General features: G+C 43.1%; 2 protein-coding genes across 2 annotated transcripts in view; one reads left to right on the top strand and one right to left on the bottom strand.

The window, feature by feature from the left end:
- The first annotated feature begins 296 nt into the window (after positions 1 to 296).
- On the top strand, positions 297 to 9,221 carry lgals8a (galectin 8a). Its single transcript, XM_048251105.1, has 9 exons — positions 297 to 468; positions 764 to 852; positions 1,193 to 1,400; positions 5,135 to 5,254; positions 5,433 to 5,483; positions 5,715 to 5,741; positions 6,106 to 6,194; positions 6,618 to 6,783; positions 7,712 to 9,221. Exons 1-9 carry the CDS (start codon positions 430 to 432, stop codon positions 7,859 to 7,861), a joined length of 939 nt encoding a protein of 312 aa, XP_048107062.1. The 5' UTR covers positions 297 to 429; the 3' UTR covers positions 7,862 to 9,221.
- A 141-nt stretch (positions 9,222 to 9,362) lies between these two features.
- zdhhc14 (zinc finger DHHC-type palmitoyltransferase 14) overlaps positions 9,363 to 14,154 on the bottom strand; it is a 29,632-nt gene continuing 24,840 nt past the window's right edge. The window contains exons 8-9 of the mRNA XM_048250928.1: positions 12,308 to 12,410; positions 9,363 to 10,641 (exon numbers count right to left, since the gene is read on the bottom strand). Of these exons, the coding sequence (XP_048106885.1) occupies positions 10,162 to 10,641; positions 12,308 to 12,410 (583 nt within the window). The 3' untranslated portion in view covers positions 9,363 to 10,161. The remainder of the gene's footprint in view (positions 10,642 to 12,307; positions 12,411 to 14,154) is intronic.

Below are 14,154 nucleotides of genomic sequence, written 5' to 3'. Positions count from 1 at the left end.
TTGATACCAAATTGAGTGAACCATTCGTGTAGACCACTTGCTTACCTTCGGCTAAAATGTATGTCACGTCTCTGGGTGGTTTGGGCCAGGTAGGCTACATAGACAGTAAAATAAATGCGTAGAAGCACAAGCATGGGTAAATCCAGACGAACCTGTTAGCAAATCTTAATTGAGATGCAAAAAGCACACTAATGGACATGAGAATATTGGATCCTGAACCGAGTCAATCATTCGTGTAGTAGACCACTTGCTTGGCATTGATTAACGACTCTTGTCTATGTCACGTGTCTGGGTGGTTTGGGGCGGGTAGGCTAGCAGCTACCGAGATCCAGGAAGTAGGGACAAACACAGAAGCGACTGTAATAAATAACACGGGACAGAGGCCTTCCTTTCCTATCAACAGTGAAGAGTTTTCACTTAATCGAAGAAATGTCCGTGAAAATCCCAAGACAAACGATATCGAATCCGGTAGGTTCAGTTTGCATACGATTGCCATTTGGTGGCAAATGAACGATTGTTGTGTTAGTCAGCCAGTCTTAGCTGCTAGCTTCTAAACTTCATAGACCTAATTTTGAAAGTGATTTCCTGCATCATTAAGTTATGCTTATTCAATTACTATTGGGACTAATTGTAGTGATGTGATGGTTAGCAAAACTTGGGGTCCAATTGTTTATCTTGTCTATCTGTGGTCACTTAGGCCTACGTTAGACTGGCATGTCATTTTTTCATGCTAACGTAACATTACATTTTTGTTTACATTCAGCCGATTCCCTTCGCTGGGACCATATTAGACGGACTGGTTCCAGGAGAGATGATCCTCATTCAAGGCAGCGTTCCTGTCGATTCGGAGAGGTATTAGGCTTGTAGTTCGATGGAATGAGAGATAAGAAACTACACATTTGACTTGCATTATGTCGCAATACATAATACTTTCATGCTACTTGGTAGCCAGTATGTTGGTTGTGGGAACTGTAGGCTACTCTTTGGAATGGAATCGAAACTAAAGTTCATATTTCTGTTCTTATAATTTGAACATTGCCAACATTTGTCTCAGTGAGTTATGACCACTACCTAACCATGGAATATACTTTTTGTAATGCAGTAGCCTACGTATCGTTTGGTGTATTGTTCGGTGGCAGTCACATCAGGATTTCCAGGAATCAGAATACACTGGCTAAATTATTTTCATCAGGTTTCAGGTAGACTTGACATGTGGGAACAGCATCAAACCACGGGCTGACGTGGCCTTCCATTTCAACCCTCGTTTTAAGAAGACTTGCATTGTCTGCAACACTCTGAAGCTGGAACGTTGGGGCAAGGAGGAGATCCTGTACCAAATGCCCTTCAAACTGGGCTCAGAGTTTGAAATAATAATCCTTGTGCAGATGGACTCATACAAGGTAAGAAGGGAAAAGGTGTTCGATCCAGATTGATTGTGTGACTGACAGATGCACAGGACAGATTGATTGATGGATGGATTATTGAAACATTTTTGCATTTGGACATAAATTGCACAAAACAATTGAATCCAGTGTAGTTTGGAGCTGATGACTGTTGAGAGACACTAATCCCATATAAAATGGTATATGAAAATCTTCTTATCCCCTTTCCTCAACCTTTCCCTCTGTAGTTCAGTCAAAGTGCTCCCTGGTTGTTGGGCCCGCTTGACTTGTTTGGTCTGTTGTTTCAGCGCTCTAAGCGATGCTGGGTAACATCACTTCTGTTGACATTCAAACAAAACAGAAAGCTAGCTCACTACTTCCTCCCCCTCCCTCCCGTGCAATTGAAACTCTCCTAAACGCGCATCTCGTCTGTGATTTGCTGGAACAGTTTTTATGGGCAAGGTTTGCCCAAGTTGTTTTGTGGCTGTTTTTGGAGACAGGACCCATCGTCAAAATTTCTGTGTCCACCACTCTAGTTCATCCAAAACAAACCAGAAAAGGGACTCAAAGTGCTAAATACCAGAATTATCCTTTAAAGAAACTGATGAAACTCTTATTCAGTACAGTGTTTAAATTGGTCAGGGAAGTGGAGTTTGCTATAGGCTATAGTCCCCTGAAGTTTCCCTCAAATCCCCAGTTCCACAGTTACTAAAGAAAGGATGGATGGATGATAATAACTGGACTTTATCATCTTATTGAAGACTGTCTTCATTGTGTCACAGCTTGAGACATACAGTACACTCCCCCTATTGGAGGGGTTGGACAGCCAAACCAGTTGTGCTGAAAATTGTGACCTGCTATACGATCACACCGAGGGTGTTGTTTCAGCTGTAGGTCACAGCTGACAGACTATCCTACAAATCAAGCTGAGCTGTTGTGCCGTGTTTTCTCCTCAGGGATTATCTGGGAATGCAGAATATGCTAGAGCAAGGAAGCAAACATGTTTAATTTTAGATTAATTTAATTGGTTACACTGATTTAGAAGTTTCAAAGAATGGAGGTTTCTTTTTTTCTCTAACCTTTTTATACCTCAAATTCTAGGTCAAGTTGTTCTAATCATAAGAAAGAGTATAGTTTTCTCTAAGATATGGCTGTACCTTGACACAAGATCTGAAGCAAGAGTGTTCAATGAATAATTCAGTTTCACTGCCATTTTTACTTCCTTAATGTGGTTTGCGGCTTGCTTGAGCAGGTAGTCTTCACCACAGCTTCTGAAAGAAAAAAAAGTTAATTATATCTCAGTAATTTATGGACAGTCTCTAAGTGGAACTGTGGCCGGTGTCCACATTTTGGCTTTTCTCTCTGGTACAAAGAACTGACACACAACATTTGGTTTGCATACTCTCAACTTTGCGTCATCTATACAGCTTTTTGGGGGCCAAGCAGCGAAGGCACCGATTGTGTTTCTATGTTTTCTTCCCTATTATTACGCTTCTGTCATTGAAGTCAATGGCAGCCCATAGAACCGTCTGGTAAAAAGTTGTGAAATTTGGCACACTGATTAGGGACAGTCCAATGATTAATTTCACCAAGTTTCATGCCGGCACCTCGAGCGCTCTAGCAAAGATCCTTGATTACTAGCAAGATAGAGCAACGTAATTCGTTACTATGGGAGCAAAACGGGACAGTTCCGGTCTGCATAAGTGGGAGTGTCACCCTACGTCACTAAATAAACTTTCACTCTTAATAAGCAATAAGAACAGATAAACATAATTGTGTTCACAGTATCATTGTCTATAATCATGTATGATACCAATGAATCATTCTTTAGGACATGATATAAATAATTGAATTAGTCATGTGTACCGAGCTAGCTAGCTAGCTAGCTAACGCTAACAAAACACCATACAAGTGGATGGGAGGAGCTATGGCAATACAGATATCGCTAACAAGTGACTAGTAGTTGAAGGACTTGGCTTAAACTTAATATACTGTTCCAAATTAAGCTTGAGTATAAACTATCCACTTTAATGTCAGTAATGTTATTCAGCTAGTTGTCATTTCAAAGAAATTACACTTCTCCGTTTAAAATGTTACCTTTAGCTAAGAGGCTAGCTAGCATGCTAACAACTGGACAGTAACTGGCAGCAGCATGGTCTGATATTAAGTTATTTTATTACAAATCCGAACACTAAAAAATTACACTTTTAGGCTTGAAATAATCCCAAACACTTACAGATTATGACAAAATGTTCAAAAACCCTCAACAAATCCAGAAAGACATAATGACCAATTTATTGGTAAAATTCCACAAGTCTCCATTGACATTAGTGCAGCGGGGTTTACTCTGGTCTGCATAAAGGGGGATTTCCCCCCCCCCTTGCAATAATCGAAAGCAGAAATTGTCGAACGTTTGCGCCTCTCGCTCCGCTTTAACCCTCTCTGGCTCTAGCGCCACCAACAGGCCAAATTTGGACGTGCGTTCACGCACGTAACTTGTGACCCGTAGGCCCAATTGTCAAAAATGAGGTATTGTTGGAATCCTTGGACCAAGCTGAGTTCAACGCACCCTATGACGTCATTTTCCACCATGATGGATTTTCCGCCATATTGGATTTTAGTGAAAGTCAAACTAAAACTTCACAGGTCACAAATTTTGTCCGATCGTCACCAAACTTGACACACATGATCTTCAGACCAAGCCTCACAAAAGTTGTGGTGTTTTGTCTTCGGAACTATAACCGTTCACCCGTAATATCCATCGAAATTTGCGTGAAGCATAAACAGGAAGTGAGCTCGTATCTCAGCAACCCTTGCATGTATCAAAGCCAAACTTTGTGCATGGACTCAGGACCCAATCAGGGGGACGCTCAAGAAATTTGGTGACCTTTGACCTCTAGGGGGCGCTGCAATTAGCAAAAATGCATGTTGGCCTGTAGCTGTTGATGTGTTTGGAATTAAAATGTACTAGTGGTGTCTGGTAATACTGTTGGAGGTCCTTAGGCCGACCCAGGCCAACTTGTGATGTCATCGTAATTGATTCGGCCACCATGTTGGATTTAATAAAAAACATCAAAACGTTTTCACAGGTCGCAAATTTTATCTGATCTTCACCAAAATTGGCACAGACCATCTTCAGGCCATAACCTATCAATATGTTGCTCTCTGGAACAATTGACAAAAGCTTTCGCCCGTAACAGCCAATCGAAATTGGTGGCGAAGCCGCAAAACGGGAAGTGAGCTCATATCTCAGTAACCCTGCCATGTATCATAACCAAACTTACTACATATATTCATGACCCTATTAGGAGGACGCTCAAAACATTTGGTGACCTTTGACCTGTAGGGGGTGCTACAATTAGCAATATTGCATTTTGATCTGTAGTTTCTGATGTGTTTTATCGATCTTTTATTTTTTGATGTGAAATTGATGACAACATGTTCCATCCAGTTGGAACCTGGCGGAGGCAGTGGCAATACTCAGCCCTGTTTCAGCTCTACAAAATCAGCTATGTTTTGATGTGACACTTGTTGAAAGTGTTGATCGCGGATGTCTGCTAAGTTCTATTTTGTCGCCGTGGCTACTCCGGCCTATTCTGCTTGGCCCCCTCATTGCTGCTTGCAGCTATATTTATGCATAAAATTGTGCCTGTTAGCCCCTAAATGTCTTTCGAATGACTTCCTCCATTATTATAGTCAGTGAAGGAGACGCCTGATGTAGTTCAGTGTGTATTTCCTGTGTTCTCCTGTAGGTGGCAGTAAATGGCGCTCATGTGCTTCAGTACAAACACAGGCTGGATCTGAGCAAGGTGGACACCATAAACATCTCAGGAAAGGTCCACATGAAGACCATTGGCTTCATCCGAAACTCTGTGAGCATCATATAGCTGTAAATGATTAATAGACCTTTTGATATTGTGGGAACATGTGGATTTTGGTACCGTCACGCATATGTTTAGTATGTTTGTTTGCAAATAGACATGGGTGGTCATGTTAAATAATGATTAAGGAAATAATTAATTAATGGGTAATGATTTGACATTTTTGTAGGAACCAGCTCCAGCTCAGGCTGTGGGAACAAACAAAGTCCCTCAAGCCAATGTAAGAACATTTCATTCTATGAATATGTTATTGTAAATGCCATTCACTGATGCACACAGCTAATATTAATATTCTAGGCAAAAGCTGAGGTAATGCCCTAAATACTGCCACTAAAGCAATCAGCCTTGACTAATGTTAATGTCGCAATCAACCTTGATAACCATAGATCAAACACCCTTGTAGGTTTCCAACCAATGGAAACTTTAAACTAAAATTTTTGTTGTTTCATAGGGGACGTTTATGCATTCAGGTGACTTGGTGAGTGAGCGCAACTTTACCGAAGCCATAAATGTTTGGTGTATGACTCATAAACAGCAGCTAGCTGATCATTTGTACACTGCATGATATCAAACTGGATAAGTGAATTTGAAGCAAATCAAGAGCATTAGCTGAAGAGCCGTTAGCAACTAAGCCTAGATCTGACATTTCAAGTCCCAGATTTTCTTTCTCATGTCTCTAGGATAATAATGTCAGTTCAAATGTAAGGTCAGATAGAGCAATGTTCATTGAGCTGGTTGGAAATTCTTAAAAACATCAACCAAATTCCTAGTGTAAAATATGAATCTACTTTTCTTTCAAAAGAGTATCATGGGCATAAGACCATTCCTTTCTGTTGTTCTAGAGCCTTCCATTCAGAGGTACCATAGAGAAAGGGGTTTGTCCAGGACTAACCATCTTCATAAAAGGCCATATAAACCCATATCCACACAGGTTTGTTCTTCATGTACAATTTGATGTTTAAAATGACTGCTGTGCTCTTAAGTATGGTGCACTGCATATTATATGATATTATATGTTTGAACATGAGGGGATTCAGTGTATATTTGTTTAGGAATCAGTTACTTTTTTGTAAATTTAATTTGATAATTACTGTCACTCACTCACAAGTACCACCATGGGTTTGTCTTGCTGTGTGACTAAAGATCACTGGTATCACTCTGCAGCATCTGCAGACATGCATGTGTCTATCAGCTGTGAAAACAACACCCCTCTAGCAGCCTGATAAATATGTGCACATGGAAGTAATGAAGTTGCAATGCAAACATTATGCAGCTTTGTGAAAAGAGATTTAAATGTCTCCTTTTTTGATGTTCTTGTGCACTTTGCATTTGTCTTTTCTTGGTTTTCCTCCAGCTTCTCTGTTAATCTGTGTGTGGGTGGCACCAAGGATATTGCGCTGCATCTGAACCCTCGTCTAAAGTCTGCCACGTTCGTCCTTAACTCCTACCTGTCTGAGTGCTGGGGGAAGGAGGAGAAGAGCCTCTCCAACTTCCCTTTCACACCAAGGGAGTACTTTGAGGTAAGGGCGCCTTACAGTACTGTACAATACCCTTAAGCCAGTGACGGGAATGCAGGAAATTGAATGTCCTAAAGGATATCTGGGTTCATTGAATTCAACCAGAGCCTTATTGAGCGTTTCAAGAGAGTTCCATTATCGGCATCATAGTTTTAACATTTCTAATGTTATCTTAATGAAGCGGAAGTAGATTGGGAACAAAATAGAACGTTCAAGCATTGTTTTTGTTTTTCTTGTTGAAAGGGATAGGGATAGGGCTAGGGCTAGGGCTCTGACTCTGAATTCAACATAGAGTTTTAGAACCTTACATTGTTACAGGACAGAATCTTCTGTTAGAATGTTCAAAACTTTCCTGCTGAAGGGTTAACGTTCTACTTGACACAGCGCTGACACAGAATTCTGTTCCTGTGTCAGTGTATTTGAGCAAGTCTTTGTTTAAATGGAAATTTCACATAAATGAGGTTCCATGGTGTCATTGTTGGTAATCATATCAGAGAGAAACTATCATACTATTGTATTGTTAGAAAGCCTGACCAGAAAAGGCAGATGGTTGTTATTGGAACCCACGGGGCTGAAAAATACTTGAAATAGACGCAAGCAAAGTCCAAGAATTTTGGCTCATGTATCGGAAAAGTGCCGGAATTTCTGGGTCAACTACTACTGCCCAAAGTTGGAATGACGTCAGCCCATGTGGTTCAAGAGAAATGTTTTAAACTCCCATTGCATTGTCAGACTCAGCCACTAGGAGGCATTTATCTTTACTGATAGCGATGAACTTGAAAAGGTGTGGGAACATTCTTGAATTGGATATTCTCAAACGGGCAGGAACACTATTATCAACAATGTCAATTTGTAAGCAGATGAAATAAATGGCCGAGGGCAGGGGGCATACAGGATAAAGCTCATCACTTGTTTTCTGTCTCCCTCTTAGATGATCATTCTATGTGAGGCTCAGGAGTTCAAAGTGGCTGTGAATGGAGTTCACCAGCTCAGCTACAAGCACCGTGTCCAGGATCTTGTCCGCGTGAACGCCCTGGAGATCATGGGAGACATCCAGCTGCTGGATGTCCAGGTGCGGTAAACATCGCCATCGTCCTGCACAACTTCACCGGAGCTGACCGGACCCTCAGATAACTGACCGGAGCCAGAGGCCTCATTCCTCAACCTCATTCCATCATGTTGTATCTCTGCAGCTTCAGATACTTAGACCAAAGCCCAGGTTTCATTTCTGTAGAAAGAACTATTTTATTACAGTTAAGCGCAAAATTATTCATATCTATGTCAAATTTTGATTTATACTTTGATTAATACTTTCTTCGGGCATGTTTTTGCACAATGACTCACATTGTTTGTGTCATGTGCAAATGTAATTTCCATCGAAAAGAAGACGTTTTTGGTCAAATTAAGGTTCACTATAAATCAACATTTGGCATGAGTACTATGAATAATTTTGGGCTTAACTGTACATGCCATATGACTTAGACTCCCACCGATTTCCTCTCAGCGCCATGCATGTAAAGCTATTTTGCTTATAAAGGAGTCTTATAGACATCGCTTCTGCATTTAAACATGGCTAAATGAATGTACGCTAGACAGGAACAAATGTTGCACTATTTCTTAACCAATGCTAACATAGTTCATATATTCTTGACTATAGTCACTGTGACCACTATTAATCTAGGGGTTCTCTTGTCACTTGTGCTGAGAACAATAATCAAAATAAACCTGAAAAGTGTTAATTGAAGGAGAAGGAGAGGTATGCTACCTCAGCAACTTGTCCCCAAGTCAATGAACAATTGGCCAACTTGGCATGTTAAAGTTCTTTGTTGGGTCAACATGAAGAATGTTTTTATTTTTGTTTGTTCAATTGTGTCCAGTCTGCCGTGTCTGTGTAAGAATTGAGACACATAAAGTCAGCTGAACGCATATTAAACCTTTGGCTGAATAACAAAAATAACCTGGTTTACCTACGCCTTGGACCATAAACAAACTCATTGAGCAGTTCATGTACACATTGATTTTCATAGTCCATTGGCTATGTGAGGTTGTAAACAGAAGCACACGTGAAAGAGCAGAGCATGTAAAAAGAAAAAAGGTCAGTGGAGCAGTGTTGGCTCAGATACTGACTGGTCAAAGCGAGTCATACCGGCACATCAAGACATCAGGGAGATGGAACCCTTGGGCAGAGTCTCTATGCAAGTGCACATAATCCACGTTTTTGTGTTTTAATTGACATGCACTGACCAATTTATTTTACCTGCATGTCACGTTGTGTACCATTAAATCCCTCTCACTTTCCTCAGGATTGGATTCATATTAATATATTGACTAAACTCGTTTTTCCTAAGCAATATTCAAGCTCTATATTTATATGATAATATGTATGGTAAAATGAAGGCTTTTTGTGTACTATGACCATGAATAAATGACAATTTCTTTAATGCTGAATCTGGTTTTGTATATGTACATCTATGAATGTTTGAGGTATAAGTTTTAATTCAGTTGGTCTATTCACTGTTCTAGATAATGTTAGCGAATTAAGAGCTGCAAAATTAGTTACAAAAGGCAAGTGAATTGCACATAAAAAGTTGTAAATTTAATAATATCCACTTGAAATCACTAACACAGTTCAGAAATCTGAATAGTCCTTGGCACATCACCACCTGGCACTCGGGCACGACTGCCTGATTTGGCATCATCACATTCTACCAATAATGTAACATCTTGTACATTGTGATGCTTTAAGTGAGTTGATTAACATTGCTTAACTGCTCAGGGTCAGCAGGAGACTACTGGACATCTGAGATCATACAAAAAGGCAGTGGACCATCAGTCTTCAGCATCCAATTGAGGCATTCAAGTCCTGCTTTTAGTAAAAAAAAAAAAACACATACACACCCCTACACACACACACACACAAACTCTTTATCAGGCATTTTCGATGTAAGAAGATAACCTTCAGAGTTCACCTTCTAATGGCCATTTTCCAATGACCACAACAATCAGAGGAGATGTGTGCAGAATACTGAGTGTCACGATATGAGAGGGCTTGGTCACAGAGGACACGTAGTGAGGTGAGTGTGTGTCCAGCTCATCCATATGCTGATGGGAACCTCCACAAAACAGGCCTTTTAGCAACGAGTCCACAGAGCACCCTAATATAAGTTGAGATGACAGCTTGGCACTGCTGTGTGGAGAAGGAGCACCGGTGCAGACCTCTATAGTGGTCAGTGCTTGGCCCGGTCGCACTGTAATTCACCACGGAAAGCGACTCGGTAAATCTAGGAGAGTCAGGGCGGGTCCTTTAGGCTGTCTAGCTTGGCTTCATCCGTCTGGGTAATGTAGTGCAAGAGAGAGGAGGGGGGGGTCAGGGTGTCCGGCTCACACCGAGCTGAGCTTGATCAGGCCTCTGACCGAGTCCTCGTGCAGGGAGTCCTGGCTGGCGGGGTTGTAGAGCTGGGCGGGGTGGAGGTGTGGCGGCGGGTGCGGGCCGTGCGCCGGACATGGCATGGCGGCCACCACCAGGGCGGAGTGCGGAGGCGGCGACGGCGGCGAGGGCGTCTCCTCGGGGCTGGCCAAGTGGTGGTGGTGGCAGTGCGGGTCCGCGTCGCTCCGCAGAGCCAGCAGCTCGCCCGCGCACGTCAGGCCGGGCATGGACGAGGGCAGCGAGGCCAGCGACGACGACGGCGGGGGCTGTCCACCCGGGCCCAGCGAGGCGCAGGGCCCCACCAGCGAGCTCTTCCCCGGGAGCGCGTGGCCCACCGCCGCGGCCGGCAGGATGACGGAGTCGGTGTGGAGCAGCGGCGTGGCGGCAGCCTGCAAAACGAATTTGGTGCTCTGAATGCACTGGTGCTGGTCACACTGGGGGAGGGAGAGAAGCAGAGCGGGCAGGGACGGAGACAAGAGAAACACGGGTGAGCACGGAGAGGTCAGTGTAGAGGAGTGGACAACAGACACGTAGAAAGAGCGATACGGGACATTAGTTAAGGTTAATTAGACATTTCACAGGATTAATTCAGGATTCATTTAGTGCAGGCAGTTATTCAGATCAAGTGTGTAGCCCAGAAGCATTGACAAAGATGGGGAAAACATAAGAGGTTTACAGATTTCCTCACGTCACTCTGAATACCGATCAAATCGGAAGTTCACTTCGTTTAGCATATTACCTATAGTGAAGGGAGAGAGCAGTCACCCCACCCGGCTTCGAACCCGCTCTCTGGGGTACAAACATGCAGCTTGACCGCAACACCAAAGAGCCAGGCAGTCAGAGCACATACTCAACCGTAGCGACGGCACTCCACCACATTGCCCTCCCCCTCAGAGGCCCCTGCGCTTAAACACACTGGCGTCCCTTACACATCCACCAGCCACATTCTCCCATCTCATGTTAGTCCAGGAAAGTTTTTTTTTCACCAGGCTCCATGATCCGTTGGCATCAAATCTGTGCTCAGACCACCTGGGCTATATTCCAGTACAGGAAATCAGCCTTTAGTCTGTGGACACTGGCAATCAGATCTTCAGATCTACATTTCATGGGACAGACGTTCCCAATCCAAAGCCTTGAGTGGAGTGTTTTTACTGGGCCCATGTACAGCTATCTGATCTGCCTGTTTGGTGTCCTGAGGGGGACTGAATGGCTAAGGGTTGATTAGGATTAAACTGCAGAAGCTACAAAAGAGAAACAGTGTGGTGGGGAACACACACACACACACACACACACTATATGTTGTTGTTTACAATTTCTCTCTCTCACACACACACACACACACACATAATTTCTCCTACCCTCTCCTTTGTTCTACACACACACACACACACACACACACACACACTTCATCTAATTCCATCAGTATTCAGCAGTGCTGCTGTGCTCTCCTGAGACCCAGACTGGTTTAAAACACGCATCTACTCAGCAGGACGTCGGCAGAGCCAGCACATCCGGTGGAATCACTCCACTGATCTCAAATCAGCCGAGTCCATACAAAACATAGCAGCAGACCACACCGCAGCTTCCTCTGCTGTGCCCAGAGTCCAAATCAAACGCCCTAAACACCAACTGCAGTCAGTAGCCAGCAGTCATATGAATGACAATATGCTTGGGAGTTTACAGTTTCCCATTGGCAAAGGCACGTCTCCCATTCCCTTTCTTTGATTCTCAATTCTATCACAGTGGCATGAATACTTCAGACATCTTCCCTGGAAATGGAACGGGATGATATGATGGTGGAGGCTCCCATAAGTGAAAGCCGTATGTATTATTTAGAGTGACGAGAGTTAATAAAATATAGGGAACTACTCAGACAGACACATATAGGCTCATATAGGCTATTTATACAGACCTGCATACACCATGCTTCAAGAGCTGGTAGTCCAAGTTAAAAAAAAAAAAAAAGCACACGGACACAAGCACACACAAGGACACAGACGCAGAGACACACACACACACACACACACACACACACACACACAGGACAGTGACACATACATATAGATCTTACATGGAGACTCACAAACACACCAGGCTTACCATGTGAGCATGAAGCTGGGTGGGGGTGTATATGCTGGTCCCGTTGGAGTGACAGACAGGCTGTGGGGTATCGGGCTGGAGGAAGCCTCTCCTGTCAATCAAACTAAAAGAACACATACAACGACCATCAGCGCTGGTCTCGTCTCAGTGTAGGAATTCTGTAGCATTATCTGGTCAGTCAGTGTGAGTCTATGATGTGCTCCGTCAATGGAATATGACAGTGTAGCTCATCTATAGGTCTGTAGGATGTTTTCACTTTGAGGCAACTTAACACAACTAGAGACACCGTGTGTGCATTTACCAAAAAATGTTGGAGATTACTTAACACTTTGAACATGTATTAAAGGAAAACTTAGATTTTAAAACCGCCCCCAGAGTGTAGCACTGTAGCTGCCAGGCTACTCTCACTGTTAGCACCGATTTCTTTTCGTACCGACAGAACTCGATGACCTCCAGAAACAGAGATCTCTGTAAAACATTGCCAGAATTCTCCTTTAAGTGTCTAGACCCATATGTTTATGTGAGAACATCAATGACCATGTGTCTGTGTTTATAGGCATATGCGCATGTGAGAGAGTGGAGTTTTAGGCAAGGGCGTCAGTTTGTTTTTAGAAGTGGTGGGGACAATAACCATAAGCTTGACTGTGGTTTGAAAAGTGCGGGGTACCCTTATGTAAGATATTCATCCATTCAACGCGGCATTACAATATGCTTAACAGTAGTGTTGCGCCGGTTAAGGTTTTTTAACATCCGCACCCACCCGACCCGTCAGGAGAGTCGATCTGCACCCACTCGACCCTCAAAAATATGCACTGATTAACTACCTGAACCGACAAAAAAAAAAAAAACAATGTGCCTATAGCCTAGGCTATCCTTTGCAGTTCATATTGAGGTAGAAGCAGTGCTTTCTTATTAACTAAACACTAAAACAAGAAGAATTTGCACTGTAGGATATGCTTCAACAAAAGGCCTTTTCACACAGAGATCACGCTAAATTTGCGGGAATAGGAGACGTCTCCCTGTGTTGGCCGTGATTCCCCTTCACAGGCTACTGTGGCCTTGGTCAGTGGCGCCGCCAGCCGCAATCCTGTAGCCTACGCACTGTGCGTACAATTTATTCATGAAATCATTCAATATCAACAATAAAAATAGCTTGTGTTCTGTCTTAATTGAAACATGCTTCACGCACAAATGATAGCCTAGGGCAAAGAGAATGGGCATCTCAACATAAGGATACATTAGAAGATGATGATTGGTGTCAACTTTGTCACACGACGTGATCAGCAGTTCTGGCGCTTAAAAACGCAACGTTCCATTCAGTCATAAATCATTCAAACTTAGGCCTAGTGCTTGTCATGAAAAGAAAACAGCAGCTTAATATTTTTTCAGGTGTTTAACAGTAGGCCTAGGCGCACTGTTAGCAGTTACACTGTAGGCAGTGAGATTATTAGGCATTGCATCCTGTCACTCTGTTTGGAACATCGCAGTTCGGGTTGATAAGATTCAGTTAATGTGAGTATGGGTCGTCTCAAAGTTTGGGACAACCAAACAGCAGAGTAGGCAAAGCAAATCCTAATTGTTAGGTTATCAATAGCTGTCTTTTCTCTAGGCCTAGGCCCAGGGGTGGTTCTAGGGGCGGGGCCACAGGGGCCCGGGCCCCATCTGAAATCTCATTGGCCCCTGACTGGCCCCTGTACCGTCAATCATCAATAAGTGTCAAACTTGTTGAGAACGACGATCAGAGATGCAATTCCATTCCCAAACAACTGGTGGCAGTAATGCACCTATGAAGCCTGAAAGCTAAAGCACACAGTGAACTGTAAAGGAAAGAATACATTTGGCTAATG

This window comes from Alosa alosa, chromosome 8 (genome assembly GCF_017589495.1).
Source record: "Alosa alosa isolate M-15738 ecotype Scorff River chromosome 8, AALO_Geno_1.1, whole genome shotgun sequence".
In the NCBI taxonomy this organism is placed as follows: Eukaryota; Metazoa; Chordata; class Actinopteri; order Clupeiformes; family Clupeidae; genus Alosa; species Alosa alosa.
This window is presented reverse-complemented; position numbering and strand designations above follow the sequence as displayed.

Excerpts from the sequence above, each read along its gene's own strand:
- lgals8a (XM_048251105.1), top strand. The coding sequence starts at position 430 with ATGTCCGTGAAAATCCCAAGACAAACGATATCGAATCCG. Across the intron at positions 5,255-5,432 it reads TTGGCTTCATCCGAAACTCT|GAACCAGCTCCAGCTCAGGC; the intron begins GTGAGCATCATA and ends ACATTTTTGTAG. Across the intron at positions 6,784-7,711 it reads CACCAAGGGAGTACTTTGAG|ATGATCATTCTATGTGAGGC; the intron begins GTAAGGGCGCCT and ends TCTCCCTCTTAG.